Source organism: Loxodonta africana, chromosome 18 (genome assembly GCF_030014295.1).
Source record: "Loxodonta africana isolate mLoxAfr1 chromosome 18, mLoxAfr1.hap2, whole genome shotgun sequence".
Lineage (NCBI taxonomy): Eukaryota > Metazoa > Chordata > Mammalia > Proboscidea > Elephantidae > Loxodonta > Loxodonta africana.
Genome location: NC_087359.1, coordinates 51,924,433 through 51,938,393, shown reverse-complemented (window position 1 = coordinate 51,938,393; position 13,961 = coordinate 51,924,433). Strand labels below are relative to the sequence as shown.

Genomic DNA, 13,961 nt, shown 5'->3' with positions numbered 1-13,961 from the left:
CTGTTGCCGTTGAGTTCATTCAGACTCATAGTGACCCTGTAGAACAGAGTAGAGCTGCGCTATAGTTTCCAAGGAGCGCCTGGTGGATTCAAACTGCTGACCTTTTGGTTAGCAGGCGTAGCTCTTAACGACTATGCCATCAGGGTTTCTAGGCATTGTATCAGGGAATACATAATACAGTGTGTCTTAGGATAACTAGGTATTTAAAATTTATGTCTCAGCAATTTTTTTCCCTTAATTTAACTGGGGTTGCGACAATGATAACACAGTGGTGAGCACTCCAAGATAAACAAAACAACACCCTTGCCAAACGCACATCTGTCTGTTTTAACATTTGCTCTGTGCCTTTCGGATCTTAGTGCCCATTTGTGAAACTTCAGCATTATGTGAATGTGTGGTACAGGGATATCATGTGCTTGTTCATACCTCACTGGAGTTAAACTAAAATGTCAAAGGCTCACTGAGAAAGGGAAGGAAAGAGAGGTGGCGCCAGTTGTGTTAAATACTTTATCCCGTCTAATTCCTTTTTTTTAAATTCCAGTCAGGAAGGTATTATCAACCACATTTTGGACATTAGGAGTTTAAAAACTTGCCCAAGGTTGCATTATTATTAAGTAGCAGAACAAGGATTAGCATTCAGGTGTCTCTAATACACCGGGCAGGTAAACAAGCATTTATGTAAGGACAGTAATATAAACGATCCCACTTCTTCAGTTCTCTTTGCTGTAAGCTCTTCATTTAAGAAGAAGTGGTTTTTTTAAAATACTTTTTTTTTACAACTAGAATGTATTCATGGATTTCTTGAGGGAAAAAAATGTTTTTAAAAAGAGGGGCAATGAAGAAATATTTCCCCCAAGAGTCAGTCATCTCTGGTAGTTACAATATCAACAATGTAAGAGACATATTAAAGACATTCTGAGTCTTTAGATGTGTTTGCCCTTTGCTGCATACCCACGACCCACTGCCGTTGAGTCGATTCCGACTCATAGCAACCCTATAGGATAGAGTAGAATCACCCCATAGAGTTTCTAAAGAGTGCCTGACGGATCCAAACTGCCGAATTTTTCGTTAGCAGCCGTAGCACTTGACGGCTATGCCACCAGGGTTCCCTTTGCTGTATAATCTCCTACAATTAAAAAAAAAACAACAACAAAAAACCCAAATCCATTACTGTAGAGTCAATTCCGACTCATAGTGATCCTATAGGACAGAGAAGACCTGTCCCATTGGGTTTCCAAGGCTGTAATCTTTACGGAAGCAGGCTGCCATATTTTTCTTGAGCAGAGTAGCTGGTGGGTTCGAACCTCTCAGTTAGCAACTGAGCGCTTTAACCACTGCACCAGCAGGGTGCCTTCTCCTACAAAACCAAAAAGAAAACACCAGGTCCTACTGAACGGGAGTAAATGTCCACGTCAGCCCAAGAGTGAAATGTGAATTGGGGGATGGTGGGTGAGGCAGAGAGCAAAGGTTCCCAGATTGGCTAGAAGGCAACATTTAACCTACTGTGTTCTCATCTGCTCTTTGCTTTGCCAAACAATAGCAAGCCTATGTTAGAAAAAGTCAGAAGCCTCAAATAATTCTTTACCAGATCCAAAAGGCACCCACTGCAAACATATTGTTGCTGCAAAATGTGCCTCCAGAGCCCTGGGGGAACATCTGGCTACATCCTGGCTGCTAACCAGGGGTATCTTCTTTCATCCAGAGGGTCTCTAAACTTCCAGTCCCTACATCCACTCCATCCTGCACCAAAAAACCAAACCCGATTCTGACTCATAGCGACCTTATAGGACAGAGTAGAACTGCCCCATAGGGTTTCTAAGGAGCGGCTGATGGATTTGAACTACCAATCTCAGGTTAGCAGCCGAGCTCTTAACCACTGCGCCACCGGGGCTCCCCATCTTGCCACATGTGCTAGGAATCTGTAGATTGCCTTTTTTTCTTTCCTAGTTTCCATGGAGATGCAACAGTTTACTTTTTCTCCCCCAACTACACGCCATGGTTATTTTTAACTGGAAAACTCTGAGCCAGGTCACAGCTGGGATCTGGATGATGCAATGACGTCTATAGCCACCCTTCTCTCCCACAGACGCCTTCTTTTCTGCAGTTGTTAGGGATGGAGGCACTCTTCGGAGATTTCACTCTCAAAAGCATGTTGCTTTGTATCGTGAAGTTAAACCTGTGCCCTGACTTTAATCTGACAGGTGCCCTGAATCTGAATGCCTAGAACAAGGTAAAGATTTTCTTGATGCAGTAGGAGCCAGGTAAGGTTGATGTTGTTGGCACTTATCCTGGCTGGAGCTCAGATAAAATGTCCTATGGTAAAAATATATCAAGGCATTATCTTCTAAGCAATAACGGCTCCGGTAGAGTGGCTTTTTCTGCTACAGCTTGTCCTTAGTTAAAAAGAAGCTCCTAATAAGGGATATTGTGTGGAAGAGAGACTGACCCACCTCTCCAAGGCAGAGAGCAAATTCCTGTATCAGGGTCAGAAAGCTGCTGCCCCCTCTCTGCTAAAAGTTCCAGTCAGCCTACCCCCATTTCCAAGGCCCTGGGTACGTGGGAGCTAGTGTCTCCTTGGCATTTCTGACCTTTTCTTTCTTTTCCATGATTTCTGGGGAAAAGCTTTTAAATTCACCCTGAAAATAGCCTTTTTCAGCCTAGACAACTTCCAAAGATTGAAAACTGACAGAAACATCAGACTTCTTAGCCCCAATTCAAAATTAGTTTTCCTATAGGGCACATTCACATTCATTGCAGACACTAAAATTCAGCCCAGGTTCCATTTATTATTTCTTAAAATTATATACATATATATACATTTTAAAGGAATTCCCTAAATTAAGGGTTTTTTTTTTTAATAGGGACAGCAGTGGGTGGAATAGGGAAAAAGTCTTGATCAGTAGCTACCTATTGTCTAGTAGGCAAAAAAAGACTTAGGTCATTGTAAACAATTTCAGGATCGGGGAGTATACTGGGCAGATAGCTCTCCCAGAAGAAGAGAGACCTATTAAAAGTATCTTGAGCTGGCACTTAACTGAATAAGAGTGATAAGATGACAGCATTTTCAAGCATTTTTGCTTTCATTAAGGAAGTGTTGGTTTCTTAAAACAGCTATCAGGTCTTCTCCTTTGCACACTTACTAAGAGGCTACTTCTATTCAACATAACTCTGGACCAAGGGAGGAAGGATTACTAGCAAGTCACCTGGAAGCTTTTTGCCATATAAGACCTCTGGGGAGACCACGGCAAGGGGATAAAAAGTATCACTTGGTTAAGAAGGAGAGATTAATTCAACTACATGATTAGTTTAGTGCTTAATCAATCCCCTGGGCTCCAAAGTAGAAAATAAGTGCATTAGACTCAACTATCCAACGCTAAAAGATCTAGAATAAGTCTGGGCTGCCAAAATTTAACTGCAGGGCTTCCACAGACAAGGAAAGGTACAGTGACATCCAGGGCTACATATATTAAATCAATTTTTTTGCAGCTCTCAGCTTTGGGTTTTTAAACCTTTTAAGTTGTCACCGTCTCCATTCTTATCTCTTATTCTTACTCTCAGCAGGGAAGGGAGCCTAGTACACAATACATAACAAGCAACTCATAGTGGCAAGGGAATTTTAATGTCAGATGCAGGATATTCAGACATTCCTTAAATTCCTGTGTTTTATCTGTAAACTTGCTCAACAGAGTCAAAGGACACCTGATACCCTCTAATCACAGTAACCTCAACTGCTGGAAACCAAGGTGGCAGGCAAACACTGAACAGAAAACCAACTCCCTCTCCCATTAAATATGGAAATTAGTTTCACAGATCTTTTAGTAACTATTCGCCTGTAACCTCCTCAAAAGTAGCTCACCAGCACTTCAGTTCTGGTGGATATTTCATAGATAGGCTACTTGAAAGAAAGAAAAAAAAAAAGGTTCCAAAATATTCCAGACTTAACTGCTCTTCACAGCATTCCTCTAAAACAAATTTAATTAAAAAATGCTGTTTTCAAAAATTAGAAATAAAAAGCCAGGTACATATAAGTTATGAAGAAGTTTTCTGTGTTATTCAAAATAATGCAGTGTCTACCTAGAAGGTACCCACAAAGAGATCCTTAAAAATGGACGGGCGCTATTCCAGAATGCTGTTTAGAACACAGTACCACTCTCCTGCCTGGAGACAGTGAAACAGTATCTTGAGAGGTAAGTATGAATGAGTTTTCCCAAGCTACTCTGTGTAATTTGGGGCTGATTCTTCACATCGAAGATTTTAGTTCTCTTAGGACACATTTCCTAAAACTAGGAATTTTAGGACTAGACTTACCAACTAGAACTTTTTCATTATTGATGAATGTCATCAGCCTTCCCATTTTTCCACCTACCACCAGCTGATGGTTTCATGACTGAAACCCAGTAAAACTGTTCTTACCTCTAGGCAACGTCTAGCTGATTAGCCCAGTTCAGATAAAATCAGTGGGAGGGGTAAACAATAAAAGGACAGATACTGGAACCTGGGAAAAGAGGAACGGCAAATATTTAGTCTTAGTCTCTCAGGATAGATGGTCTAGGTCTTTCGGCATAGGAGAGGGTCCTTACGAAAAGTTTGCTATTTCCCACTGACAGGGCAGGATATGCATAAAACTCCAGCAGAAACCTTCAGTGTTAAACTGCAATAAAAAATTTCTAACAATAAAAGGTCTTTATTCATGTTGCTGAATTTCAAAGCAAACATTCCTTCTTCTGAGAGGATCTAAACTAGGCAAGACCTCTATTAATGTAGTTGGTTCATGACCAACCTTGTCTAGAAGCAAAGGATAGAATGTTCTTTGAAAGGCCTTGCTAGCCTAGATTTTTAGTACCAAGAAGTGGGCTTCCCTAGGTGATAAGAACAAATGTATTAAAGCCAGCCACATCAAATATCAGTAACTGCTTTTCTATTATAAATGCAAAAAGATACCAACTCAGGGACTCCTTTCAAGAGTACTCGTTACACAAAGTACAGCTTGACCTTTGAGGAACTCATAGGGATTCTATATCTTTAAACTGGCAAAGTTGACTTTACCAAAACAATAATCATACTTTCTAAAATCCAGTCATTTGAAATTACAGCCATATTTTTCTATCACTATGTTCAACCATGCCATTTCCCTCATCAAATCTACTGATTCCCCATCAATTTTTTAGAGTTCAGTTGGCTCCAACGTTTCCATTAGACTGTCCTACCATCCTCCCCCCCTACCACAGCTGCCCCTCTTGTTCTAGCCAAATAAATCTCTTGGCACCATTTTTCTTACTCCCACTGCTACCTCCATATCATCCTCCACCCACTATGTCTGGAACTGTCTCCCACTTCCATCTGCCATTTTCTCTCTCTCCTTTCAATATTATCATTGCCTAAAAGCCCACCTCTCCCAGGAAGTCTTCCTTAATCAAGATTAGGACTCGAACAGATATCACTTGACACTGATGTCTAATGAATTTCAGTTTTTTATGACAGGAAAAGAAAGGGATGCAAAAGTTGTGGGATGTCAGTAGACATTTCACTCTCTGAAGACAGAAATTAACTTTCGGGGGTAACAGGTAACCCTTTATAACTGACTAGGGGTGATGGTGGTAGTGGTAGAGTATATTTTCTAAGAGATACAACTGTTTAAAAGAAAAGAGACCATTTTCACAAACCACCCTTTTTGAAGATTGAAGTCCTCTATTCCAGTTCCCACAGATTCTAAGAGTTTCCTTTTCTCAACCCCTAGATGAATTGTTAGCAATACATGCATGTTTACTTCAAGGAGTTTGAGCAAATGTTTCCAGCAAACAATATTTTAATTAGATGTTTTGAAAGTCAAAGGATTAAAGAATTAGCTACTGGATGACATCTGTGCAGATTCTGAAAGTTATTTCTGTGTACAACTTTGCTTCTAATAGAAATGGGACAGCCATGACTCTTGAGTTTAGCTTCTTACTCTTCAGAAAGGTTTGAGGACCAGGTTTCAGACGTGGTGGGGTTACTCACCCTCATATCTAGCGAGTCCCATCTATGAAACTGCTTTACTTTTGTTTTACATGAGCAAAAGTAGCTTTTATTGGAGGCTAGCTTTTCAAGGTTGAGAAATGAGAGTTAAGGTCTCAAATCAAAGCAAAGCTGAGGTCAGCTGCATCTTCTCCATCCTCCTTGACTGGTATCCTGGGTAACCCAGGGTAAGAACAGGGTGAGTCCAGGACACACATGTTAGCAGAGACAGTGCAGCGTGATGGGGCAGGCGTCCAATACCCTAAGTATGCGTTAGTTACCAGAATATTTGACACACCCACAAATTAAATAGCAAAACATTTTAATCCATTAATTCTAAAAATAACAGAGACATATTATATCTGGTGCCACCTCCTCCAAAGTCTACTGCAGATTAGACAGCCAGGCTACGAAGTTTGGGACAAGAACATCATGGGGAGATTTTCCTCCCCTTTGCTCATAAACATATATTGTCAGCTTAAAACATCCTTAAAAGGAAGGAAAAATTGTTCTCATGCTCTATAACCCTTCTCTGTATTTTAAAAACTTTATCTGTCTACAATGTTTGAAGGCAAAATAGATCATCAGAAAACCTACCTCTGAAGTGTAAGACTCTGAGCCGACTCCTGGGACCAATGACTGTGGTTTAGAGTTCTATTTCTACCAACACTGTGATATGAGGTACTATGGTTCTTGTTTTAGGTAAATGAGAGGTGTTAGGAATGAATGCCCACTCACATTTAATAATAACTCATCTAGCACACAACTCTGCAGCACAATACCAACAACAGGAGTGTTTTAAAGCAAGATAGAGACAAAAGTAGACATTAAAACAACGTAAGTTTTCCTTTGTCCTTCCTCTCTCTTTACAATGAGAATTCAGCACAAAACAAAACTTTCCAGAATACCCATACTGTCCTCCAGCCCACCACATTCCAAACTTCTGATTTCTGATCCCAAGTCCTTAGAGCCTCAGGCTTTAGTGATGTATCCTTCTCGGATGAGGAAATCATAGATTTTCCGGGTTTTGTTCACGTCTATCTTGATCAGTGCTCTTGCCTGTGCCAGTCTCAAGCCTCCTTGTTTGTTACATTCGTTCAACAGAGCGGATTTGTATTCTAAATAGGCTCCAGGGACCAACCTCACCATTTGACAAAGCTGCAAGACATGGCAAATTTAGTAAACATTAACATCTGTCATTGTCATCATTCAGTCCAACAGGTATAGCCAACATAAAAAAAGAGTGACCTCAACCTCCAGCTATTTATAGGAGCTGTTGGGTGGCTGCACTACATTCCAGTTGGTGTCATCTCTGGAAAGAACACTCCCTAAAGGCAGACACCCAGGAAGAGAAAGCCAGGGGGTGATGCTGGGAGTATCTTTAGCACGAGCAGGCTGGCTCAGGGGCCTGGGCTTCTCGGGAATTAAAAGCATGCATTCCTGAGGAGCAGCCTGGCTCACTCAGGAGTAAAGCACTAAAGGCCTAGGTAGAAGCCCAGCACCTTCCAATACAGTCAGTCAGTCAGGGAAGAGCCACAGGGCACGGTGGGGTGGGGTGGGGTGAGGATGCAGACACTCTGACTCTGGAGTGTGAATCATATTATCTTTAGTGTTGGTATGAAGTAGTAGGCCCCGGCTTTTGTGATTACATTTCCTACTTGAGAAAGAAAGGAAATAGAAAGACCTTGTTAAGATGAGGCCACTTTAGTTGCTAAAAATCTAGAAAGCTGGCTCAATTCCAGTTCACCTGCTGTTACTCAGCTATGAGGAGTCTGAGACCATGATGTGCGTAAGGGTAAAAACTGCTTGAAATTCTAGGCCATTCATTACTTAATCAGACTGGCCTGTGACCTTCTTTAGAAACACTCAGATATAACATACACTTCCTTCTACTCCCAAACTAATCTTCACTGTTCTTGGTGGATTAAAGAAAAGACTAATACCACCAATTCTCATTATGTGCAGTAGTTTTGTTCTTATAAAGTACTGTGAACACCGAATTAGTGAATACTGAACCATTGCTTTTATGGGAAATGCAGGGTTAGATTCCTGCAAGCTTCTCTTCACAACATTTTGTCAACTGATCAACACATAACTTTGTTTTATATGTGGTTCTGTCCAAAGACATCTTATTTAATATGTATCATTAACATTGAACTGAGGGCCAACAGCACTATAACTCATGTCTGAACAAACCCTGTTTAACACCTGTATTTTCTCCGTAAGGGACATCATAACTTTCTTGCATTTGGGAACGCTGGGCAGCACTTCGGGACTATGCTTAGGAATAATTTGAAACAGAGAAATCACCAACAAAAAGTAGAAAAATACGAAAAACTTGGCACTCAACAGACCACAAAAAAGATGCTTGTTTACAGTATGAAAGCTGAAACAAGAAGGCATTGCTTTGTTCCATCTCAGCTGGGAACCCGTGCACTGGACAACTCAAATCGTCCCCCGCTCTGCACGTGTCCGCGAATGACCACAAAGGCACTGTGAGTTTTGACTTTGGGGTTACAAAAAAATTTTAGTGAGCAGACAAATTCACAAACGTGGAATCAACAAATAATGAGATTGACTGTACCAGCCCTCTCATAGTGATTCTTCTTTATTGTCTGACCTAACGCCATGGGGTGGCAGATGGGGAGACTGATCTTGGGAACTGTAAAGGGAGCATATGAGAAGCACAAGAGGAATTCCTCTGTTGGAGTGGATTTCAGAGCTGTAACACATTCTTTTGAAAACCCTTGATGACTCTTTGGAGGCTGGATTTAAAATTTACAAACAGCCAAAAGCAATATGAAGACAAGTCTGATGATTACAGTTGGGGAAGTAGGTCATGGTATTTTTTTACTAAAATTAATGTGCGACTACATTTTTTTTTTTTTTTTTTTTATGGTTATAAGCATGCCCTGGAGACAATTCCAAAAATATTTTAAGTGATTATTATATTGTTGGGATAAGTGTAGAACTTCTCAAAGTGGCCATTCTAATAGAAAACACTTGTTTTCGTGAAAAAGTTATTTTAGGTTTATAAAAAGTTAATTTTATAAAGTACTTAATAGCACAGTATCCAGCACACGGTAAATGCTGAATGAATGATAGGTGCTGCTATTATTTAATTTCCATATGACACATTCTTCCCCCAAAAGAGGAATGGTGGCAGAATGATGAGGAAAGGGGTTCCTTCAAACTCCCCGAGGTTAGCTCTTTACTCTTGGACTTCTCCTAGGATAGATTACAGATATGTCAAACGAGTGGAGAAAAAGGGGTTTGATCCTGTAATGGGTTTTTAGTGACAACTCAATGAATAACCAGCAGCAATGGGTTTGGTTTGGTTACTCCCTTTCCTCGAGTTCCCCTTTTTTTGTTACCTCCTTTTCTTTCTCATTCAGCTTCTCTGTGCCCGGGAGGCCAGTGAGGTTCAAAGGTGGTGCACTTCGTCTACCTATAGACACAGAAAAGGGAATACAGCTCACAGGTGTGACAATTCCTTGGGTGTAAAACACACAAAGTTCAGTCCGCCAGGCCAGCTAGGTAAAGGATCATATATAGGAACCTCTATCCATCCACTGCTTAGGCCTCAGCTGAGCTAATAACACCGGTACTCCAAACTTCCACTTGAAAATATAAGCGGTACCGTAACCCACGTGCTGTTTGCTCTGCCAAAATACGCATACAATCACACATACTTTAGCATCAAACGACTGTTCACAGTAGTTATCACTTATTTCTTCCTAACCAAATGAGAATCCCTAAGATCTAAAGTCCAGATGTCATCCAGTTCAGAAAGGTCACATACTGCCTGCCTTGACAGCTGATGAATGGAAATACCAAGTCTGTAGGAGAGACATTCCCTAACCCTTGCCACTCTGCCAGCAGCACAAGGCAAACATGGTAATTAAGTACCATTCGCCTTCAGATCAAAGGCAGACTGTTAGGCCAGCATAAGGCCCTTCTTATTTATTATGTGAGAGAATATCTGTTCCTTCCAAAGTAGCTCTGTTTACCTGAAAGAGCCACACACAGAAACAATGAGCTATTATACTGCAAGGCAGAGGCTGAGGTCAACTCACATACCTGGGCAAGAAACCCAAGTAGGAATTCACTGCCCAAGATGGGAAGCTAGATGTACAAAGTTCTTTTTCCTTTGTTCTGTTTTCATTGTATACTTGGAATTCATGTTCAGTTGTGGATAGATGGACTAAGTTACATAAAAGAAAATGTAGACTAATATATTAGCAAGTCTTAAGGGGGTTACTTTTGAGGGGAGCAGAGAAAGGGGATGATGGGCTGTTATAGGCTGCTCTGCTGGAAATCAGGCTCCTCTGTAACATCAACAAAGGAGATAAGGCTTCTCGACAACCAGCAGGCCTAGCCTCACCCCCAAATGCTCAAAAATGGAGACTGAAAATCATTTGGTGTCCCACAAAAATCATCAGAGGCTAGGCTACAAATCACTGATGCCAGGTTTCTGACTCTGCATTGTTCAGAAGCAACTCAGAACAAAAGGGAGAAAGGGGTCTCCTCAACCTAAACACGGGGGTGAGAAAGGCTAACGCTCACCTGGGAAGCAACAATGAATAAGTGAGTATGGTTGGTGCAGAAAACACAAATATCAAAGTCATACATTCATTTTAATTATTTGTATCTCTGTACTTAGATTTTTGGGGGGAGGAGAATAAAAAAAATTAAAAAAAATTTTTTTTTGGAGGGGGGGAGGAGAAAGGCCCTAGGAAATAAGAAACTTACAAAATAAAACTTATATCTAGCTGGCTTGGCAACTCACTAAAAGGTTCCCTTTTCTCCCTTAAGTATTAAAAATAATAATGGAAAAAAATATATATATATCATCCCTAAAGAGGTCTAAGAGGCTAGCTACCTAAATCCTGAATTTACTGAGGTCTGTTGTTCCAAGCCTCCAAAGAATGGTGAAACTACACATGGGTTGTCTTTTTGACTACTCTATGTCTAATGAGTGGCGTGGTCATATGTTATCAGGGGAAATGGCTATCCTGCCATACGGAGCAGGGGAGAATGAAACCGTGAAAATGGGCAAAGAAACAAAACACTCTTGGTTTCAGAGCTCCTTATATAACTAATACCTCCCCAAATTACCAGTTACTGATTACCAATCACTAGGGGTTATGAGACAGCATATAGATTAATTTAGCTGTGTAAATTAAGCTAAAAATAGGATATACCCAAAAAGAAAAACTAAAAAATAGATATACCTTAAGTCTCCAACTTACTATGAAATTCTGGGTTTTCTGGCAAATAATGTATCTTTTTGCTCATACTGGATACAAAGTTTTTAATTTATCCCCTGCAGGACAAATCTCAAAATCTGTAGTAGATACATCCACAAGTAAATTAACTAACCATGAACCCTGGGAAGATAAAGACGCCTCTCTGGAATTCTTCCTTCTCCTGTCTCTGTACTCTGACTCTGAGTACAGTCCCCGACTGGCCATGAAGATTCTGAAGACTTGCCAATGTTTTATAAACTGGGCTAACACTTGCTTATCCTTACTCTGCCTAATCATCCCACTCCCACAAAAGGGGAAGGGGTGTTATTGGGTCACCATATCTCCTAAAATGCCAATTTCACAAGACTTGCTCCAGCATGAGAAATAGTTACCTGAATTTGAAGCCATCGGAATAGGACTCAGGCCGGAATCACTACAATAAAGAAGTGGAATTTAAACTTATGTCACATCAAAGAAGGCAATTTCAAAAAGCTCCTGTGTGTGACTAGATGCCATTCTTTAGGTGGGTCACTTTGAAGAGAGGTAATGAAATAGAGTGCACTATGTTTTACAGGATATGCCACTACACTAACCAGGAAAAACATCCTGTTCTGGGGGGAAAAAACCTCTTGGACTTGTTGAGACAAGCTCTTAGCCTGGGACACCACTGAGACTATTCATGGGATGGGACAGGAACATGACTCTCCAGTGGAAACCACATCAGTGGATATGGAGGCGGAGAGGGTGCGTGGGTGGGAGGCTGAGGGGGAAAACACTAATTTTTAAAAATAGTAGTAAAGTAGCAAAGTAGGATCTAAGAGGTCAGTTATGTTTATCAAAACTGCCAGTACCACACTGTTTCTAAGATGGACTGCTAAAATCTTTCTGAATTCTTCTAGCTGCCCAATTATTATTAGTCTGTCATCTTGGGGGCCCATGAAGTGTCAAAAAAATACATGTAAAAGCCAAAGTGTCCAAGAGGGAATGTCTCCATCACTCTAGACTAATTGCTCACATGTCAGCTTGCCGGCGAAGCCACTGCTGGCAAGCACTACTGTCTTGGATATACTGGAGAACTTCTGAGAGCATGGTGCGTTTAAGACGTTCTTCCTCTCGTGTCTTCTTGAGGTGATCATAGGTTCTGGCACCTGGAGGTATAGAAAACACAATGACTGCAATGACCAAGCGGCAGATCTAAAGGGCTTTCTAACTGACCAGCAAACAGTTGGTCTTTTTTTGGTTTCCTTAGAAAAAATTCTTCCACAATTATTTTTCCAAAAACAAAGTACATTTCCTTGAGTCTGAAATCTCCTTTCTTGACATCAAATGAAATGTTTTTCCCTTTTCTTTCATTAAGAAATTTAGAGGAAAAAACAAACAAACAAAAAAAACCCAGAAAAGTACAAGGAAAATAACGGTCACTCCTATTTCCACCCCCCAAAAGTAACTAACTTAATATTGTCATACTTACTTCCTGTCTTATTTTTTCTACTTATGTATTTTTCAAAGTCACACAAATGATAAAAGAATATACTCTTCCTTAAAAAACAGTTAGAATTACAAACAAAAATAAGTCCTCCTTGGCCAGTGAGATTCCTTTCCCCTATTTCCAGAGGCAACTGATATCAGGTAACCAAAACCGGGTATCAAAGTCTTTATACGCATCTTGAGAAAGAAAAAAGTTATGTGCTTTTTTTCCTACACATTAACGAGGGTATACAGATTCCAAAATAACCACACCAGCAGGTTTCAAATTATGTTCCACAGAGTTCCAGGATAGCATAGGATGCTTGTCTTAGGGTTAGTGTATAGAGCAAGGGAAGTGCCAAATACTGGGCTCTACACATAAGCCATCGAATTCATCCAAAGCAGTTCCATTTTTATTTTATTTACAGACTGGAGTTTCACATAAAATTTCACCTCAAAACAGGTTTCCACTGTAAAAATAATTTCAGACCCATTACACTTGGCTGAGCTTACACCCACTGCACTATGTTAAGAAGCAGAGCTACTTGTAGATAGTAGGTGATAGCTTTCAACCATCACCGGGACTTGAAACAGCAAGAAAGAGGGAATGGGAAAGATCATTCCAATAATAACAACAAAACAACAGAAGCTATTTATTGAGGATTTACTGTTTGGTAGATACTGTGCTATGTTTTTACATACTATCTCTAATTAAATTTTCATACTAACGCTGAGAGGCTTAGAAAACTTAGGTAACTTGAACAGAATCACAGAGCTGATAAACAGGAGAGCCAGAATCCAAACCCAAGTCAAAACCAAGTTTGAGTCTAGACCCTCAGCTCTTAATTACTATAATACACTGCCTTTCTCTTATGACCTGGCTCTACTACTATCTCTTTAATTTCTTTAAATCTTAGTTTCTTCATTAAATGGAAATAACAGTACATATTTCATGAGTTTGTGATGAGGATCGAATAACATGATCCAGGTAAAATGCCTTGCACAGGGCCTGGTGCATGGTAAGCATCTGATGGATGTTGTTGTTGTTAGATGCTGTCAAGTCAGTTCCAACTCAAAGTGACCCTATATACCATAGAATGAAACACTGCCCAGTCCTGCACCATCCTCACAATTGTTGCTATGTTTGAGCCCATTGCTGTAACCACTGTCAGTCCATCTCATTAAGGGTCTTCTTCTTTTTCGCTGACCCTCTACTTCACCAAGCATGATGTCCTTCTCCAGGGACTGGAC

At 40.5% G+C, this 13,961-nt stretch overlaps 1 protein-coding gene across 5 annotated transcripts in view; it reads right to left on the bottom strand.

Annotated features, from left to right (window-relative positions):
* Positions 1–6,717: 6,717 nt before the first annotated feature.
* Positions 6,718–13,961, bottom strand: part of TADA2A (transcriptional adaptor 2A) — a 48,004-nt gene continuing 40,760 nt past the window's right edge. For all 5 annotated transcript variants that reach the window (XM_064271381.1, XM_064271380.1, XM_023553498.2 and 2 more), the window contains 4 exons: positions 12,259–12,391; positions 11,636–11,676; positions 9,369–9,442; positions 6,718–7,152 (listed from right to left, as the gene is read on the bottom strand). In XM_064271381.1, coding sequence (XP_064127451.1) covers positions 6,967–7,152; positions 9,369–9,442; positions 11,636–11,676; positions 12,259–12,391 — 434 coding nt within the window. In that variant the 3' untranslated portion in view covers positions 6,718–6,966. The remainder of the gene's footprint in view (positions 7,153–9,368; positions 9,443–11,635; positions 11,677–12,258; positions 12,392–13,961) is intronic.